The 17,500-nt window shown below is 42.4% G+C and overlaps 1 protein-coding gene across 1 annotated transcript in view; it reads right to left on the bottom strand.

Annotated features, from left to right (window-relative positions):
• Window positions 1-615: 615 nt before the first annotated feature.
• Window positions 616-17,500, bottom strand: part of LOC138000632 (uncharacterized) — a 24,441-nt gene continuing 7,556 nt past the window's right edge. The window contains exons 11-20 of the mRNA XM_068847181.1: window positions 16,956-17,186; window positions 16,035-16,135; window positions 9,524-9,582; window positions 9,291-9,436; window positions 8,569-8,625; window positions 6,728-6,907; window positions 5,473-5,565; window positions 4,403-4,651; window positions 2,614-2,791; window positions 616-2,292 (exon numbers count right to left, since the gene is read on the bottom strand). Coding sequence (XP_068703282.1) covers window positions 2,280-2,292; window positions 2,614-2,791; window positions 4,403-4,651; window positions 5,473-5,565; window positions 6,728-6,907; window positions 8,569-8,625; window positions 9,291-9,436; window positions 9,524-9,582; window positions 16,035-16,135; window positions 16,956-17,186 — 1,307 coding nt within the window. The 3' untranslated portion in view covers window positions 616-2,279. The remainder of the gene's footprint in view (window positions 2,293-2,613; window positions 2,792-4,402; window positions 4,652-5,472; window positions 5,566-6,727; window positions 6,908-8,568; window positions 8,626-9,290; window positions 9,437-9,523; window positions 9,583-16,034; window positions 16,136-16,955; window positions 17,187-17,500) is intronic.

The raw sequence follows: 17,500 nt of genomic DNA on the forward strand, positions 1-17,500 counted from the left end.
AAAACGTCCGAAGTGAGTGTTTTTTGAAGCACGAACTTCGACATTATAGCCAAAAATATGCGACATTTCCCGCCCGGCCAAAAATGCCTTCGTGAGGAGTTGTGTTCTCAGGTGCACCGAAGTTTACCAGCCCACCGTGAAGGAAATAGACCTTAGGGCTGCAAAGCGGCAATCTCCTCGGTGGTTGTCGATTGCCTCCTTGAGGAAAACCGACTCCCCGCACTGAGACTTCGTCAGCGTAAGGAACATTTTGAAGATTGCTCAATATCGTGGGTAGTATCATGGCTCAAAATCGAAACTCGCCTTTGTGGGCCCGCTTCCGGACGCAAACGCGTTAAGGTTTCACGACAGCGACACCCCCACTAGCGCTTTGAGTTTTGCTTAGATTTGTTAATCAAAGAAATATTATTACTATGAATTGTCCTTTTTATGTGACACCTAATCCTCACAACTGATTTAGGCTCGACTGTTTATTAATAAAACACTAAAAATTGAATAAATGTTTTGAAACGTCTATTCCCTATTCATTGCTTGTTCCACATTTTAAGCCTCGACCACAACTCCCAAAGTTCTCCGTTAAAAAAATTCAACACATTACATTCTACACAAAATAGACCTTTATTTCCTTTTACCGTATTCTCCCTACTTAACAACTTCCATATTTGACATTTCCCGCGGTTTTTCATGTGCAACATTAAGTGACAAACTAATTTGAAGTAAATCATTGAACATTATTTCAGAACTTTTCAAAACTTTTCAAATAAATTAATCCGATAATATTGGTATGGTACAATCACAAATATGAAGAAATTATTAGCGTCTTGTTCAGACATGTTATTTATAACAATGGGCGTCGCTTCTCCTTTCCGCTTGTCGATTCCGAGAAACGATGTTTGTTACTAATCAAAGTCAACTACTAAAGACTGGTCCACAAATGCGACGCAAACGCAGAATGCAAGTACAAACGCAAGGAAATACACATGTGAAGTGCCGCGATCCAAATGTAAGCCCAAGAGCCAACGCAAGAATAAAAAAATATTTAATTCGCATGGAAGTTTGCACTTGTTTTTGAAACAGGCCAAACGCAAACGCAAGGTCGTGATAACAATACCAGCTCCATGCCACGTCGGTTGAAGTTGAAACCAATATGGCGTCGGCCTTAGCCGCCATTTTGATGACTCAAACTGAGCCTGTGTACCTACCCTACATGAGCACCGCGTTGCATTCTATGTATGAATGTTATGGCTTGGGTTATCGCTTCACTTTCCTTTGCGATTACGTGTTCCTGTGGACCAGGCTTGTGACTTGTGTAATTGTATGAACTGAATGCATTAACGAAAATTCCACTCACAAATCCTCGCATTTGGTCAGTTTCCACCGAGAATAAAAATATTTTCTCAAAACGTTCCTGCTTTCAGCCTCGGAAATTCTTTGAAACTCCAAAAGACGGGTCGGAATGGGAACGCAGTTACTGATTTTACAAGTTACTGATTACTGATTTTACAAGTTTGACTAGTAGTTATTTCGCTCAACTTAATGGTGCAACGAAACTGTATGTACCTTATTTATTTCTATTCATCAAAAATTAACAAAAAATTCAGCTTTGCAAGGAAGCCATTACAAGGAGCGCACCACTCCCACACTAAGTCCCTGTCACAGTATTTTCGCAAATGAAGCTTCTCCTAATGGCATTTTAATGAGTTTAGGATTTCACTAGTAACCATTGCAAATCTCAAGGCTAATAAAAAATCACGCGAAGCCTGTAAAGTTGCTGAAAATGTCTGGTTTTGCGGCAATTAATCTAAAATAGAGTTAAGCATCGCGTTTTTGTAAAACGGTGAACGGTTTACGTGAAACGGTAAACCGTTATGCAACTTGTCATAAAAAGGATCAAAAGTCTTTTATTCTAATTTGTATCTCTCTTTTTGAGAAGCATTTAGATAAAAATATCGAAGTTGTACGCTCCCGGTAATAGCTTTCCGGCTTTGTTAAAGCAATGTGTGCGAACGATCTATGGATTCTTTCTACAATGATCAATGGATAACGCCTATTTAATAAACTTCAAAATCTTTTTCCAGCGCGAATAAGTTAATCGTAACGTAACCCACTTATATTAACTCTGTAGCTTTCCTCGTGCATGTCGAGGCTTGTCAAAAATCAAATCGAAAGGTTTGGGTTCGTTTTGCGCTGTTATCTTTGCGAAATGATAAAAATGAAACTTTGGACAAACTTGTGTTACAGTAAACCTTTTTGGTAGCAAAAACTCACGGAATATTTCTTCAAAGGGCAAACCTGCAAAAAACACAAAAATAAAGACATTCAGTTGACTAAGATACTCCGTTGGAGTAGGTTAGAAATAAAGGCAGCCATACGCAGTTTGTCATTCGTTCAGCCATTCAGTAAATCACTCGGTGTTTTTTGTTTATCTGTGTGGAGGAGTCAGTGAGTCAGTTAGTTTGGCAGGTGTTTGTCAGGCGAAATTAGCTACATCAATAGGACTGGACACAGTGGCCAAAGATCTGCACAATTTATCGGCGGTGCACAGAATGGTAAGGTACAAATAAGATCTGTATCTGAAGACAGTTACCAAGGTAACTGACAAGTGTTTCTTACTTTTTGTAAATCTTCATTGCTTTGGTACTCAGGGTGACGTCATTCAAATCCCTCTTTTTCTTCATTTTTCCGAGAAAACTGTTGATCATGTGCTTGATATTGGTTTTCCAGTGAACAAGTGGATTTCCTTGCCTGGCTCCCGCGTCCATCACTTTGTGAATAAACTGACGTCCCTCCGCTAATTTTGAGGAAAAAAGATTTACAAAAGTCAACACTTTCGGTGGTATTTACAACAAAATCTTGTTTCAGGCTTCCAAAACTGTAGACTTTTGTGAGCCAATAAAATGGGTGAAGAGCCACTAAAACTGTCTTACATATAATGTGAGCCAAAGAAAACTAAAAAATAAAAAGTATGCCAAACAATTGCCCAGGAATGTTAATATTTCCGGTAAACTTTAAGGCAGTCATGTTTTGCAAAGATTACGCTCCTTAAGGACGGTGCCTACTAATTCAAAGGTTCTTTTGCGCGATTTACTGAATATGCGTGAAAAGCAGATCTTAACATGTGTTATTGAAATCTAAAGGAAAATTGTGGGTAACCACGCATTTTTCGAAGATAATTAATCAACAATATTTGTGAAAAGCTTTAAAATACAAAGCAATGCATGGTGTCCTTTTCTAAATTGAAGCTTAATTATCTCTGAAAAATGCGTGGTTACCCCAAATTTTCTTTTTGGATACCAAGAGCACTTGATAAGTTCTGCTTTTTCCGCATAGTTTTGAGCCACGCAAAAATATCTCTGTATTAATAAGCGCCACCCATAGAAAATCCGAGTTTCTCGAGATGCGCAAAACGTGTGCGCAACAGCAATAGTAAGCACCGCCCTTAAGACATATGACGCGTTCGTCAACGAGAGTTCCACAAAATAAGAATATCATCGGTTAAAAGAGGAAAACTAATTGTGCTGCACGCGCTGCACGCTTTTTAGCACAATTTTTTGCAATACTCTTCACAACAACGACGTGAAATCAGCAAATCTGCCGCGGTTTTGACCAAAACGCGAGCGTACAAATATGAATCTTTCATTCTCTATATTTACTCCGGTCAGTGTAAAACGCAGACTGCAGACTGCAGACTGTAAACTGCAAACCGGGGGTAAAATGCAGACTGAGGTTATAATTTCACTGTTGAAAAAGTCCAAACCCATTAGAAATGCTAACAGTTAAGCCCAAATTCTAAGGGGTTTGGGCTTTTTCAACAGTTATACGTTATAACCTCAGTCTGCATTTTACCCCTGGTCTGCAGTCTGCAGTCTGCGTTTTACACCGACCGTATTTACCCTGAAACTGCTCGTACAGTTTTCTTTTTATTTTTAGGATACTTTGTCAACATTGTACGACATGACTGAGATGGAATAATCGCTCAAGACTAATGATATTGCCGCAAAGTTATATTTGATGTGGCGTGGTCCCCACTATGAAACAAAGAGTAAAGCTACAGTCATACGAGCAACATAAACGTCCAACTTGCCTCGCAACATTGCTGCGAAACTAGTCGAAAAGGGATGTTGCGCGTTTTACATGCCACAAACAACCTGTCTCGCAACAACAACAACAAAAATACTCACACAGTATATATTGCAATTTGCTGCAGAGTTTTGTTGTGAGACAGGTTGTGCGTGGGATGTAAAACGCGCAACATCGCTTTTCGACCAGTTTCGCAGCAATGTTGTTGTACAAGACGGACGTTTTTGTTGCTCGTATTACCGTAGCTTAACTGACCTTTGGAAATTTTGTGAACGAACCCGTAATCGTAAAAAAGCCAATCATCAACTCAGTGTTAACTAACCGGAATTTTCAAGACACGCCCTTCTGTCCACGTGTTGTTTGTCATATGCTGATAGTCTTATAAGTATAGCATAATGCCAGTACAACCAGTATCTTTGTTGCGGACCGCCAAGGAACTCAATCGGATTGGGCTCATCCATGTTCTGACAGATGATGTTCAAGTGACAATTTGGTCGCGCCTGAATAACGTACTCGCCGTCCTGGGATCCAATTCCGGATGAACGAATTTCGGCACATGACTTTGGAATTCCTGAAAGAGCAAACCATAGGCCGTTACGCGATTCAGTTGCAAAGAGACAACAATGAACCTGTCGCTAAGAGTGTGCAACGCCACCATTGGGTTAATGTATCAATACAGGAGCACACAAAACTACTTCTGGAACTTCTGGAACAACATTTGTAGCGCTCAAAACATTGGCGGGCAAGATGATCCAATCTCAGATTTGTTTCGCTGTGAAAAGATCGGCATACGCAGCTACTTCCTCAGTAAGCCCAGTATCCCATAAGAAACAAAACCCTAAAACAAGCCCCCACCCTTAAAGGAAGCAAATGAACAACTAAATATTATCCATAATATTCAGAGGCACCTGGCTAGGCTCTCCCGCCCAAATCCTTATACGGTGCTTACGCATGCACAAGGAGGTAGTTGGAGGAAAGCCCATTAGCCCATCAATTGGCAAGTATAATCCCCACGGAAGGCCTTCTCACCGACGGAGCCATTTTTAACACGTTTTTAGATACATTACCCTGAAATAATGAACATTATTAAAAACTAGATCATTGGATAATGCATTTTTCGAGCTTTGATTGGCTTAACCATCATGGTATATGAGCTATTATACCATGCTCTATAAATATCTGTAACTGTACGCATCAGTTTTGTTGTTTTTACAAAATAAAATAGGGGAGATTATCCATGGGCGTTTTTAATAAAACAATTATTCCACTCGCGCTTTTTGTATATGAGGTGATTCTAGCCAACGAGGCGCCTCGTTGGCTATCTATCGTCTCATATCCAACACGCGCTCGTGGGATAATTGTTAATTATATTAATGGTATTTATATTGTTACCTTCTGGTAGAGGAATGAGTCCCCCTGTGTAACCTGGTGGTGTGGACAGCTGGTCGAAACCCGGCGGTTGTGTTGGACCATTCATGGTTTGTCCTGAGAGAAAGATACTGATTATCAATGTACTCAACCAGTTTTATTCGTTAAGCAGTCATTAGATAATTAATTTTCGCGGAGATTGCTAGGTAATAAAGTTTTTTGTGTCATAAAAACTTTTTATTTTATTCAAACCACAGGATAACCAAAGCCACGTTTAGAAATTAACTATTCTATTTTATAAAAGAATTAGGATAGTACGCGCACTCTCATTGGTCAATAGCTGTGTTTAGATGAGAGTATGGAAACACGGCTGTGACATCACACGAATTTTGATTGGTTATGTATTGTCAGACGCGCGTTTTGATTGGCTGGTAGGAATATGAGTGTGTATCAAAAAAACCTGTTTCAGTTAAGAAGTAAGAAACCAGTTTTCCTTCATTGTCGAATTATCTTTGACAAATATTTCATAAGAGGAATGGAGGACTTTTTTCCGTGTTTCCACAGCTTCATCTAGACAGTTATGGAAACCCTCGACTACGTCCCGGGTTTGCATAACTGTCTCGAATTCTCCCAACTCCTCCTCATGTTTCGATGAGGCTATGGAAACACGGAAAACTAATTCTAATTGTGTATCGTCACAAACAAATGACATTGTTCCTTTAATTTGAAATTTGATCGGCTGAAAATGAGGCGTGACATTTTAAAGCCGATCACGAAGTTTAGTAACGTAAAACCGACGAAATGCAACATCAAGAATACCGTGGGACATTGAAAGAAGCATGGGAGACAAATTTCCTCCTCCCTAATATATGTTGCCATGTTTGTACACTAAACTAATTTTTATCTTTCTACTTAAGCTAATTCTTATCTCAGTTTTACTTAAGCTAGTCATACAATGCATGTAGTTATTACTGCAGCTGCCCCAGACGCTCGCTGTAGGTCATTTTTATAACATATCTTAGTTTACCAGTGGCACATAAACTTTCCCGCCCCTCCGTCATCATCACGTCATCATCATCATCATCATCATCATCATCATCATCATCGTCATCATCAACAACAACATGATAATAATAATAATAATTTTGGAAAAAAAATTATTATTATCTTTCATGAACAAACAAAAACCTCTGTGAGGTCATCTCGTTCACTCAAAAAAAAAAAAAAAAAAACATTTCAGTTGTTCTCGCATTGAACATGCTCCACAAACTCAACTAACCGGAAGTGGCTGGTGGCAACGCTGGAGCTACTGTTTCGTTTACCACAGGTGCAGCTGGTACAGTTACGGCTGCAGTTGGCGGCAAAGGTTGCGAAACGTTATATGTCTGCTGTGATGGTGGCGCAACTTGTGCGGTGGTCTCATGTGGATACACAGGTGACAATGTGACGTTGGATATGACTGGTGAAAATAAAAGAGAAACTATGAATCTTGCAAAAATTGTTTTCTCTGTGATAAGACGCAGTTAATATGAGAGCAATCTTAGCGGTACCATTGAAGCCTGAAAAACAATCAAGGATTGAACGCGACCAAGAGAATTTTAAGTTATTTTTCAACCGATTCCCGGGCTGTACAGATCTCAAGGGGAATAGGCAAGAGCCAATCAGATGGCAGGAATGTGTTCCCAAGTGGAACACATTCCGGCCATATGATTGGCTGCTGAATATTCCCCTTGGCATCTGTACACCCCGGGAGTCGCTATAAAAGTAACTTGAGACATATTACCTAAGGAAATGGGCATGTATCGGAGATGCCCTCTCTTCCCCTTTATTTCTCTTGACAGGACTGCAACCCATGACCGTACGCTTGAGCTGGCTGCGCGCGCTGGTCTGTCCCATAGCTATCAAGCCATTTCGGAGCTGGACAATTGCGAGGGCGATTTCAACATTCCGATGTAGAATTGATGCTTTGCATCTGATATCAAAGCGGCCATGTTGGTGTACAGAACAATGCAGTAAAATGTCTTTTGGAAATTTCACTCTATTATTATGCAAAACTTGTGGGGCCATTTTCTGTTATTTGTACACCAAGATGGCCGTCTCATCACGTGGATGCAAAGCAAAGAATAGTTTGAAACAATTTTTTATGCAAATTAATAGCATTTGGTAGAGAAACTTCAGAAGTTGTATTGAACTCTACAGAAAGGTCCTTGAACGGTATTCGTTATCGACCATCCTTGTGACGGCTCATCCTTCTATTGCGTCTTCTCTTTGTTCCACTAACATGAACAGTGTATGTGAGCAGTCTAGCAGCTCGAAGAATTTACGAGACCCCGGGGGCCTATGGTCTGTCGTATTTATTCGAGAAATCTTCTGAAAGAATATAAACATCTTCAGAACAGCAGCGGTAGCCTTTTCTATAAATGCGGTTAGAAGGATCAACTTATCAATGACACAAAAACGATTACTTTTCGGTAGAGTCGAATCCATGACACCCCCATCGCTAGCTCTCGTGCTTCAATAGACAGAAAATGCTATATCACATAATTGTACTATAGTGTCTGCGTAATTTTTCTATTTAAGACCTTCAATTGCTAGGTGTCTTTCATCTTTGATCATAATTGGGGCTAATAACATAATTGGATCATAATTGGGGCTAATAACACTATAAAAATAAATTGTGTTACAAGATGCCTGTGCGACGCTCTAACCAACTGAGCTATGAAGCCACTGATGTTGGGAGCTGGTCATTTGTTCCCGGGATGGATCATATATAAAACTGCGGATACGAAATCAATAGAGCTACGATCCTCGCAGTTATGAACGCAATTCCAACAATTGCGTAGAGAAGCCTGAAAAATTCAGGACTTCAACGGGGTTTGAACCGGTAACCTTGTGATGCCGGTGTGACGCTCTAACCAACTGAGCTTTGAAACCACTGTCGAAGTCCTGAATTGTTCAGGCTTCTCTACCACTTGTTGAAATTGCGTTCATAACTGCGAGGATCATTGCTCATTTTTTCGAAGGAAAATATACTTTCCACTGAAGACTCTCAATCTTCGAAAAAAAAAAGTGTCATTGATCACTGTTGTTGTCGGTTAGTAAACTCTGATGACTACGTACCTGTTAGATTTGGATTAAAATAATTGTAAGATGTTGGTGTTGAAGTAGGAGAATAACCTGAAAACCAACAATATTGGCATGTTAATAATGGTGAAACATGAGTAGCCGAAATTGGGTGTATTGCAAGACGACTTCGGGAATCAAACTTGTATGTCGAAGACACAAAATGTAAACAGTGAAGTCAACAAGGATTTCCTTATTAGACGTTCTTACAATGACGACAATGACAAGAAAGAGGTCACTACAGCTGTGCAAGCAAGTGCGTGCACTTTAATTGTTTGGTACGTTTCTACATTGTCTTTCTAACAACGGAGTTGTGAAATGACCTCGGCAAATTTTTGGTTTTGTAGAGAACGTGATTACGCAACGATAGCTATTCTCGTTTACTCTGTTTATGCCAGTTTAATTCAACGAACACCTGACATTTTGCATGCGAAACGAGTCACAATAATCAGAAAATCATAGAATGTTTCCATCTCCTCGAGTTTCGTCGTTCCTTAAGGTCACTATTAGCGAGCTCTGCATGACTCAGGACGGGATTGGTATTAACCACTAATTCTTTCAATTTTCTGAGGCAACTCATACGGCCCCAATTCGTAGACGTCTGGTTCGGAAAACGCAAAAAAATGCTATTCTCAGCGTTGAGCAGACTATTAGAGGCGCCTTTGGACCAAAATAGTGTACAATCAGTTTACTCCACTAACCAGATAAACCCAAGTTACCTGCTTGTTGAACAGAGTCTCTGAATACAGGAATTCCACCAAGGAACCCCGCCAAAACCAATTGCTGGAGAGGAGCTAAAGTTGGGGTCTGTCCGGGGGGAAAATGAATCGTGAAGGAAGCCAGAACTTCTTGGTCGGGTGTCTCGCTGCAAAACGATGTGAAAAAGCCTCAAGATTTTAACGTTTACGAAATTTGAAAGCTGCGGATGAAAGATAATGCTTTTATGTCTCACCTCAGACCTGTGACCTCTGAAGTGACACTGTAATTGTAGGGAACGTATGCAGCATTGATCTATATGTGGCAAAAAAAAAAAAGAAAATAAATAACAAGGAAATAAGACGACATCCTTCCAAAGGATCTTAATCGGTTCTTCAACCCTAACCCTAACCTCTAACCAATCAACCAACCCGCCTACAATCCCACCCATCAACCAATCAACCAACCAACTTATCAATCAACCAACCAACCAACCCACAAACCAACTAACCAACCAACCAACCAACCCACTCCTACACCAACCCACCAACCAACCCACCAATCAACCAACTTATCAACCAACCCACCAACCCACCAACCAACTTACCAACCAACTAACCAACCCACCAACCAACCCACCCACCAACCAAAAGCCCACCAATCAATCAATCAGTCAATCAATCAATCAATCAATCAATCAATCAATCAATCAATCAATCAATCAATCAATCAATCAATCAATCAATCAATCAATCAATCAATCAATCAGTCTGGGGGCCGGTATTAGTAACAGAATTTCCTTTATTCGTAGTAATACATACAATATGGCGGCACTATATCGACGTTCCCCCACGTATGATCGTGCGAGTAGCCGCTGACCAACATCTCCCCCCTTTACAAAATAACAAAAGAAAGAGACGAGGAGGCAAAACAAACTATAACCCAAAACCCGAAGCCTGGAACTAATACAGCGGGTATCCTATACTCTATTGTCCATAATAGGGTGATGAGAGAGCTACATATTAAGTGTTTGTATATTCATAGACTCTTAGTCAAGGCTGATAGATAAAAAAAAACCTGATGTCTAGTTTGTGACGTAGTCTTTCAGTCTTTCGGGGGGTTTAATTATCCGTCCAGACCGGGTCTGCTTGACTGGTGATCCTGGCAGCTCCTGGGGCTGTGGTGGGGTCTCCGGAGGTGGTGCGTCAGGGACTTGGGGGTCAACTGGTGCAGAGCCTTTGATTGGTGAATTGACTAGGGTCTGAAGGAGGGGTGTCCCAAAAGGCGTAGGCTGGGGGTGAGCTGAAGGGCGTGGACAGGATTGTGTTTCCTCTGCAGGGTCAAGTGATAGTTTCTGGGAAGCGGATGTATGAGGTGTGCTTGCTTCGACTGCTGCTCGGGGATGGTAGCAGGAGGGCGCGGCTGCGGGCTTCAGGTGGACTCTGTTCCTTCGAATCGTGCGGCCGTGAGCAGTGCGGATTGTGTAAGACCGAGGGTTTTCATGGGTGAGCACTTCTCCATAGATCCATGGTTTCCCACGCTGGTGCGGAGGTGGTTTGGCGTAAGCGTAGGTACCAGTGACAAGTGGTCTTTGTTCGACACTAGCAGATTTGTCGTAGTAGGTCTTGCTATCGCGTCTTTTCTTGGAGATCTCCGCCTCAACGAGTTCAAAGTTTAGCATGGTGGGTTTCAAGAGTTGATCGGTGGTGGGGAGTGTGGTTCTGGTGCGTCGTAGCAGCATGCGCTGGGCTGGTGAGTAGGTGTGACCTTGAGGTGGTGTGTTTCTGTATATCAGCATGGCGCTGTGGAAGTCATCAGCCTTTTTTAACATGGATTCTGCAACTTTGACGGCAGCCTCTGCTCTTCCGTTACCCTTAGGGTGGTAAGGGGATGATGTGGTATGCCTAAATCCGTATTCGACAGAGAACTTCCTGTAGTCTTTACTGATAAACTGTGGACCGTTATCGGTGTGGCAGATTGCCGGAACACCATATCTCGCGAAGTGAGCTTTTGTTTTGTCAATGACTGTGGAGGAAAGGGTATCTTCTAGCTTGTCTACCTCGATCCAGTCAGAGAAATGGCAAACAGTCACAAGGTATCTTTGCTTTTCCAGCTCACAGAGATCTTGACTGATTATCTGCCAGGGACCTGTTGGTATTGGTAAGGATTTCATTGGTTCTTTTGGTGCAGAATGACCATACTGGGCGCAAGTACTACACGCATCACACATGTCTTGGATGGACTTTCGCATGCCGGACCAAAAGAGGACTTCACGTGCCATACGTATGTTCGATTCCCCACCAAAGTGGTTGGCGTGGATCTTGCGAAGCATGTCCTTTTGCATCGAGTGAGGTACCATAACTTGGGCGCTTTTGTAAATAATGCCATTTTTCACTGACAGTTCGTCCCTATAAGTCCAGTAGGGCCGCAGATTCTCGGGGATGCTTGCTCTGTCTGCTGGCCACCCTTTGACAATGACGTTGTATAAGGTGTTCAGTGTGGTGTCTTTGCTAGTTTCCTCACGTAGCTGGTTTTCAGTGATCTCCGTTAGTCTCGGATTCCGTGTGTTGTAATCGGACTCCATCTCCATTCTGAAAACATCAAAGTCCCGTACTCGGGCTGTGATGGGGTGGGGGAGGGCTGCGCGAGAGAGTGTGTCTGCCAGGTAGAGAGTCGGTCCTCTCTTGTACGTTATTGTGAACTGGTAACGCTGTAATCTCATAAGCATTCGTTGTAGGCGGGCTGGTGCCTTGTTCAGTGGTTTCTTCATAATGGTTTCTAATGGCTGGTGATCTGTGTGGACTGCAATGTTAGTCTTGCCATACAGCCACTGGTCAAACTTTTCGAAGCAGTTGCAGATTGCTAGGCACTCTTTCTCGATCTGAGAGTAGCGCTGTTCTGTAGGATTCATGCTTGACGAGGTGAAGGCAACTGGTTGTAGTTTGCCGTCATCACTGGGCTGTAAAAGGGCGCCGCCGACAGCATTATCACTGGCGTCCGTCTGGAGGACAACTGGTTTCCGAAGATCATAATAGGCTAAGACTGGGGCGGACGAAATCAGTTGTTTGGCCTTGTTGAAGGCTTTTTCTTGAGCCATGGACCATGAAAATGGTACAGCGTCCTGGGTCAACATGCGTAAGGGTTGAATCACAGAGCTTAGGTTGGGGCAGAAGGGCGAAAGATAGTTAACCATGCCTATGAAGCGAAGGAGTGCTGGTTTGTTCTGCGGTGTGGCCATCTGTGTTATTGCCGCTACTTTGTCTGGGTCAGGTTTCAAACCATTATCCGAGATAATTGTGCCCATGAACTTGACCTCTTTAAGCTTAAAGCGCAGTTTGCCCGCGTTGAGCTTGATGGATTTTTGGTTACAACGTTCCAGTAAGGCGATGAATCTTCGGTCATGGTCAGCCTGGGCTTCCTCGAAGGTGTTGCCCTCCCCATACACAAGGATGTCATCGGCTATACATATTATCCCATCCAGGCCTTCCAATGCAGATGTCAACCTCATTTGAAACTCGTCTGGTGCACTAGTAATACCAAATGGGAGACGGAGCCACCTGTATTTGCCGTATGAGGTATGCATGGTTGTCATCCATGAGGATTCCTCATCTAGGGGAATGTGGAGGAAGCCTTCTTTAACGTCCACTAGAGAGAAGCACTTGGCTGCACTAAGCTTATGAAGCTGTTCATTTAGCGTGGGCATTTGATGTTTCGGACGCTGGATGGCCTTATTTACCGTCTGGCTTGGATCGATGCATACGCGGAATTTTTTGGGTGTCTCTCTTATTAATTCATTCGAACACCATGGGGTTGGTTCATGTACTTTGACCAAGACGCCTGCCTGCACATAACGATCTAAGGCTTCTTTCTCTTTTGCTCTTTTCGCTACCGGTATTCGATGGACGGGCATCTGAACGGGCTGGACACTGTCATCAATCTGAAAGTGTACAGGTGGACCAAGCCGGCCAAGGCCTTCGAATGTGTCAGCATACTGGCGTGTGATGTCCTGAAGTTGCAGCTGGCCTGGCGGGGGAAGTCGGCGGTTTGAAGGAATAGTAATTGGAGCCGAAGGTGATGGTGGTGGATTGCACGGGCTGGCTGTGGTCTCGTGGAGTTGCTGGAGATGGTTGCATGCCGTAGGGTTCACCTTGTTTTCGCATGGTACTGTATGCTGTTGTGTGCCAGGAAGGTCATAGTGTTTGGGACTCGCATTGTGGTCTGCTGATGAGTGAAGGGAATGAGTCTCGTCCGCGTGCACTCTAATTATGCCCAGTTTTTCGCTGTCACTGCCAGACAGAAGTGCTGGCTTGATGCCAATGCAGGAGTCTGGCAGGACTTGAAAGATAAGGGTGTCAAACTTGTTGTTCTTTTCGCACAAGAGTTCCACCTGACCAACAGGATGAAGTGGCTTGGAGTTTCCATAGGGGTGTAGGCGGTAGGGGGAGTGCTTTACTTTGCTGTCTGGGAAGAAAGAGCGCAGGGTGCTGGCAGCGATGGTGTTGCAGGTTGCTGCAGTGTCTATTTGGAACTTTAATTGCTTGAAGGTCCGGCCCGTCGCTGAAAGTGATAGGTTTGTGAAATATCGTTTTGACTTCTCGACGGATGCAATGCTGTGAACTTGTGTGCCCAAAGAGTATATATAGTCGTGATCTTGGTCATAGGAGGATGCGTGGTCCTCTGCTGTGGCATACATCTCGGTGTAATGCAGGTCTCTTGGTCGGAAGTTTGTACGTGGATCACGTTTCTGGCTGCCCTGAAGGCCCCTGCCTTGTGGTCTCCAAGTAGGTCTGATACTGGGGCTTGGAAGTTTGCGGTCTTCTAGGCAGACACGGGCAAAATGGTCATTTCCACCACAGCTGGTGCAGGTCTTTCCATTAGCTGGACATAATTTCCATGGATGTGGACCACGCCGATCTCCACACCAAAAACAGGTACCAGGCTCCCTGCGAAGTTTCATCTGACTGTGTCTAAGGCCCGTCCAGTGGACATGTTCGTCGATTCCTTTGGACGAATCTGCAATTAACTTGTTTGTCTGCTTGGCGGACTCAATAGCTCTCGCTTCGGCGACTACATCGGACAGGGACTTCTCAGAGTTGTCAGGTTTTATATGTGTTTTAAGCAACTCCGTACGTATGTTATCCTCACTCAACCCAAATATAAATTTGTCTCTACAAAGTTCATCACTAAGATCGCCATAGCCACATAGGCTGCCAGCGTGTCTCACCTTAACTTCCCACTCTTGAATGGACTCGTGAAGGCCTTGTGAAGAGGTCCAAAACTTGTATCGATCGGTCAGGAGTGAACTTCCTGTGCTGCCTGTGTAATGGGCTCGTAGTTTATCCATCCAAATCCAGGGTTTCTTTTTATCTTCGTCTGGAATTTGAGGTTCGATTGTGTATCTGACCACGGACAAAGCTTCATCTGGAAGTGCAGATCGTAACGCTGAAATTTCTAGTAGAGGACTCTTGTAATGAGCGGCTCGTTCTGCAACAGGATCTTTAGCGAGGTCGCGGTAATTGGCTTGTACACAGTAATCGTTGAATCGTAACTCGAAGTTTTTGAAATTTTCGCTCACATTTCCCACAAGTTTGAGCTCCGGTCTTTTAAGGTTCGCCATCGTGTTTCCCCACTTCTGACACCAAGTCTGGGGGCCGGTATTAGTAACAGAACTTCCTTTATTCGTAGTAATACATACAATATGGCGGCACTATATCGACGTTCCCCCACGTATGATCGTGCGAGTAGCCGCTGACCAACAAATCAATCAATCAATCAATCAATCAATCAATCAATCAATCAATCAATCAATCAATCAATCAATCAATCAATCAATCAAACAATCAATCAATCAATCAATCAATCAATCAGTCAGTCAATCAATCAATCAATCAATCAATCAATCAATCAATCAATCAATCAATCAAGCAAGCAAGCAAGCAACGATAACGGGTTTTACACCTTACCGAAACTGTTTCGAGAGGGCTGTGTCGTTCGAAACGTTACGAAATTTAATCTCAATTCTACAAAACTAATGGGTAGACTTTCATTTACTGGACTAAAATGGCAGAAGAAAATAGAACCGTTGTTATTCCGATTAGGCCTTGCTAATTAGCTATTGTTATGTTAGCTTTATTCCTTTGTTTTATGGAGATAAATTAGTTGGGATCCGATATATGAAAGGCCAGCCAAAATAATGGAGGACGTTTTAACATCTGTCTCATCGACGGAACCGATAATAGTTTAAACTATTATCGGTTCCGTCGATGAGACAGTGAGTGAGCGAGTGAGTGAGTGAGTGAGTTGTAAATTAATTTCATGTGCTTTTAACGTATCCTTGTTAACCAATTCTCGTTATGAAAGCCTCAATAAGCCTCCATTTATTTGGTGACCAAGAAACTAGGATTAACAATCTGTCGACGCGATGAGTTTCAAATCGTACTCGAGATCGGAAGGTCACATTAGAGTCTGTCGATGATTTTACTGACTACATGAGGGAGTGCGTGTTTCAATCAATTGGTGGGTTTGTGCGGTCCGAGTCACTCATTTCAATTAGTTTTTGGGTTTCTACTTTGTGTACGTTACACTCTAAAGAAACAGTTTCTTGACAGGCACATCTTGACATGATAATCCTTTTCTTTAGTGTTGTCCCTTTCGTGCTACGTCACCTGTTTCGTTTACGAAGCAAGAAGGGGCTTTTCGCTGCTTGCAAGATTTCATCTCGAACAGTCCATGAGTGAAAAAATATAACAGCTGTTAATAAGACCTACCGCTTGAGCAATATCATCCGCCAATATTTTGAAAGTTGTACTTGTTGTATTTCCCATGAAGTCATACCAAGTCTCGTTTAATTTCACTGTTCCATTTAGAGCTAAGACAAGGAAAACAACCTCCAATGAGATTAAATTTGAAGGTTTAAAATAATATTTTGTGTATTACTCTCTGACAAAGAGTATCAAATTGTCATAGACCAATCGAGTTTAAAAATAAGGAGAGCCAAATTATACGAAGGACGACGATTAATGTCCCACCAGGGTGTCTTCTGAAGTCTCTTCTGAACTCAGACTGAAAAATTACTGGGGGAAGGGGCCCCATAAGACATCGATGTCATTATTTCTGTCTCATCTAGAGCTATCACTGTAAATAATAAGACTGTCCAAAGAACTTTGAATGGTAACTGTTTAAGCCACATTCAAACTTATTATAACCAGAGTAGCAAAAAACTGAGTAAAACTCATTATTCATGAAGTATTCACCACAGTATTCAAGTAACTCAGTCGAATACTCGTGTAAACATCGATACGGTTCTGATGTTACTTTATTGGAATCCTTTTGGTAAATTAAAGATTGGATTGACCATTCTTTAATTTAGATACAAAATGCTCATGAGCCATTTCCGAGTTGCTGTTTGTCTCGGTTTTGAAGTGAGTCTTGGTGCTCAACTATTGTAAGAGAAATGAGTTTGATTCGAATAAGAATACGCAACTTATTTTCATTTGAATGGTTGTGCACCAGGACTCGCTTTGAAACTGAGGCATGTAGCAACTCGGAAATGGACTATTAACTCCATACTTCTCCCCCTATATTGTATCTATCACTTGAATCTTAATTTCCATTAAAAAAGAAAATAAACTGCGGTTTTCAAACTGCACGAACAAGGTATTTAATCGAATTTTTCTAATTCTTCTTACATTCACCGGGCTGTAGGTAATGAACCTCTGGTGAGGCAGCTGCAGTAACGTCCTGTGCGGCAGTGGGCTGCATGGCAGAAGCCTGTGGTACGGTTGGCGTGGTTGCAGGTGCAAGTACGGGTGGGTTAGCTGCTGCTGCTGTTGCATTAGATACAGGTGCAGCGGGAATAGCCGGAACAGAAAGGGAGGGAGCAGGGGTGTTCGAATCAGAGGCTGGTGGCATTGGACCATCTGCAAAATCAATTATTGTCAGGTTTAGCTTATCTTTTCTCAAAGCTCAATTATCTTTACAAACGAACTAAACATTGCAGACTTCAAGGAATGAGAGATTGGTGGAGTATCAAATTTTCGAGGCAAAAGGTATGTCATATGAATTGGAGATGAACTTCACTGATGAAATAAAATAAAATAACATAAATGAAAATCTTCGAGCATTTGCTTCCCCAAATGAGATATTCCAGGGAGGTAAGACTGTTTCCTGTCAGTGTGTGGCTACAAGGTTTTCTATGAGACGATACGTTATGCATAGAGTTTTCTATTATTGC

The sequence above is a fragment of the Montipora foliosa genome, chromosome 4 (assembly GCF_036669935.1).
Source record: "Montipora foliosa isolate CH-2021 chromosome 4, ASM3666993v2, whole genome shotgun sequence".
NCBI classification, from domain to species: Eukaryota; Metazoa; Cnidaria; class Anthozoa; order Scleractinia; family Acroporidae; genus Montipora; species Montipora foliosa.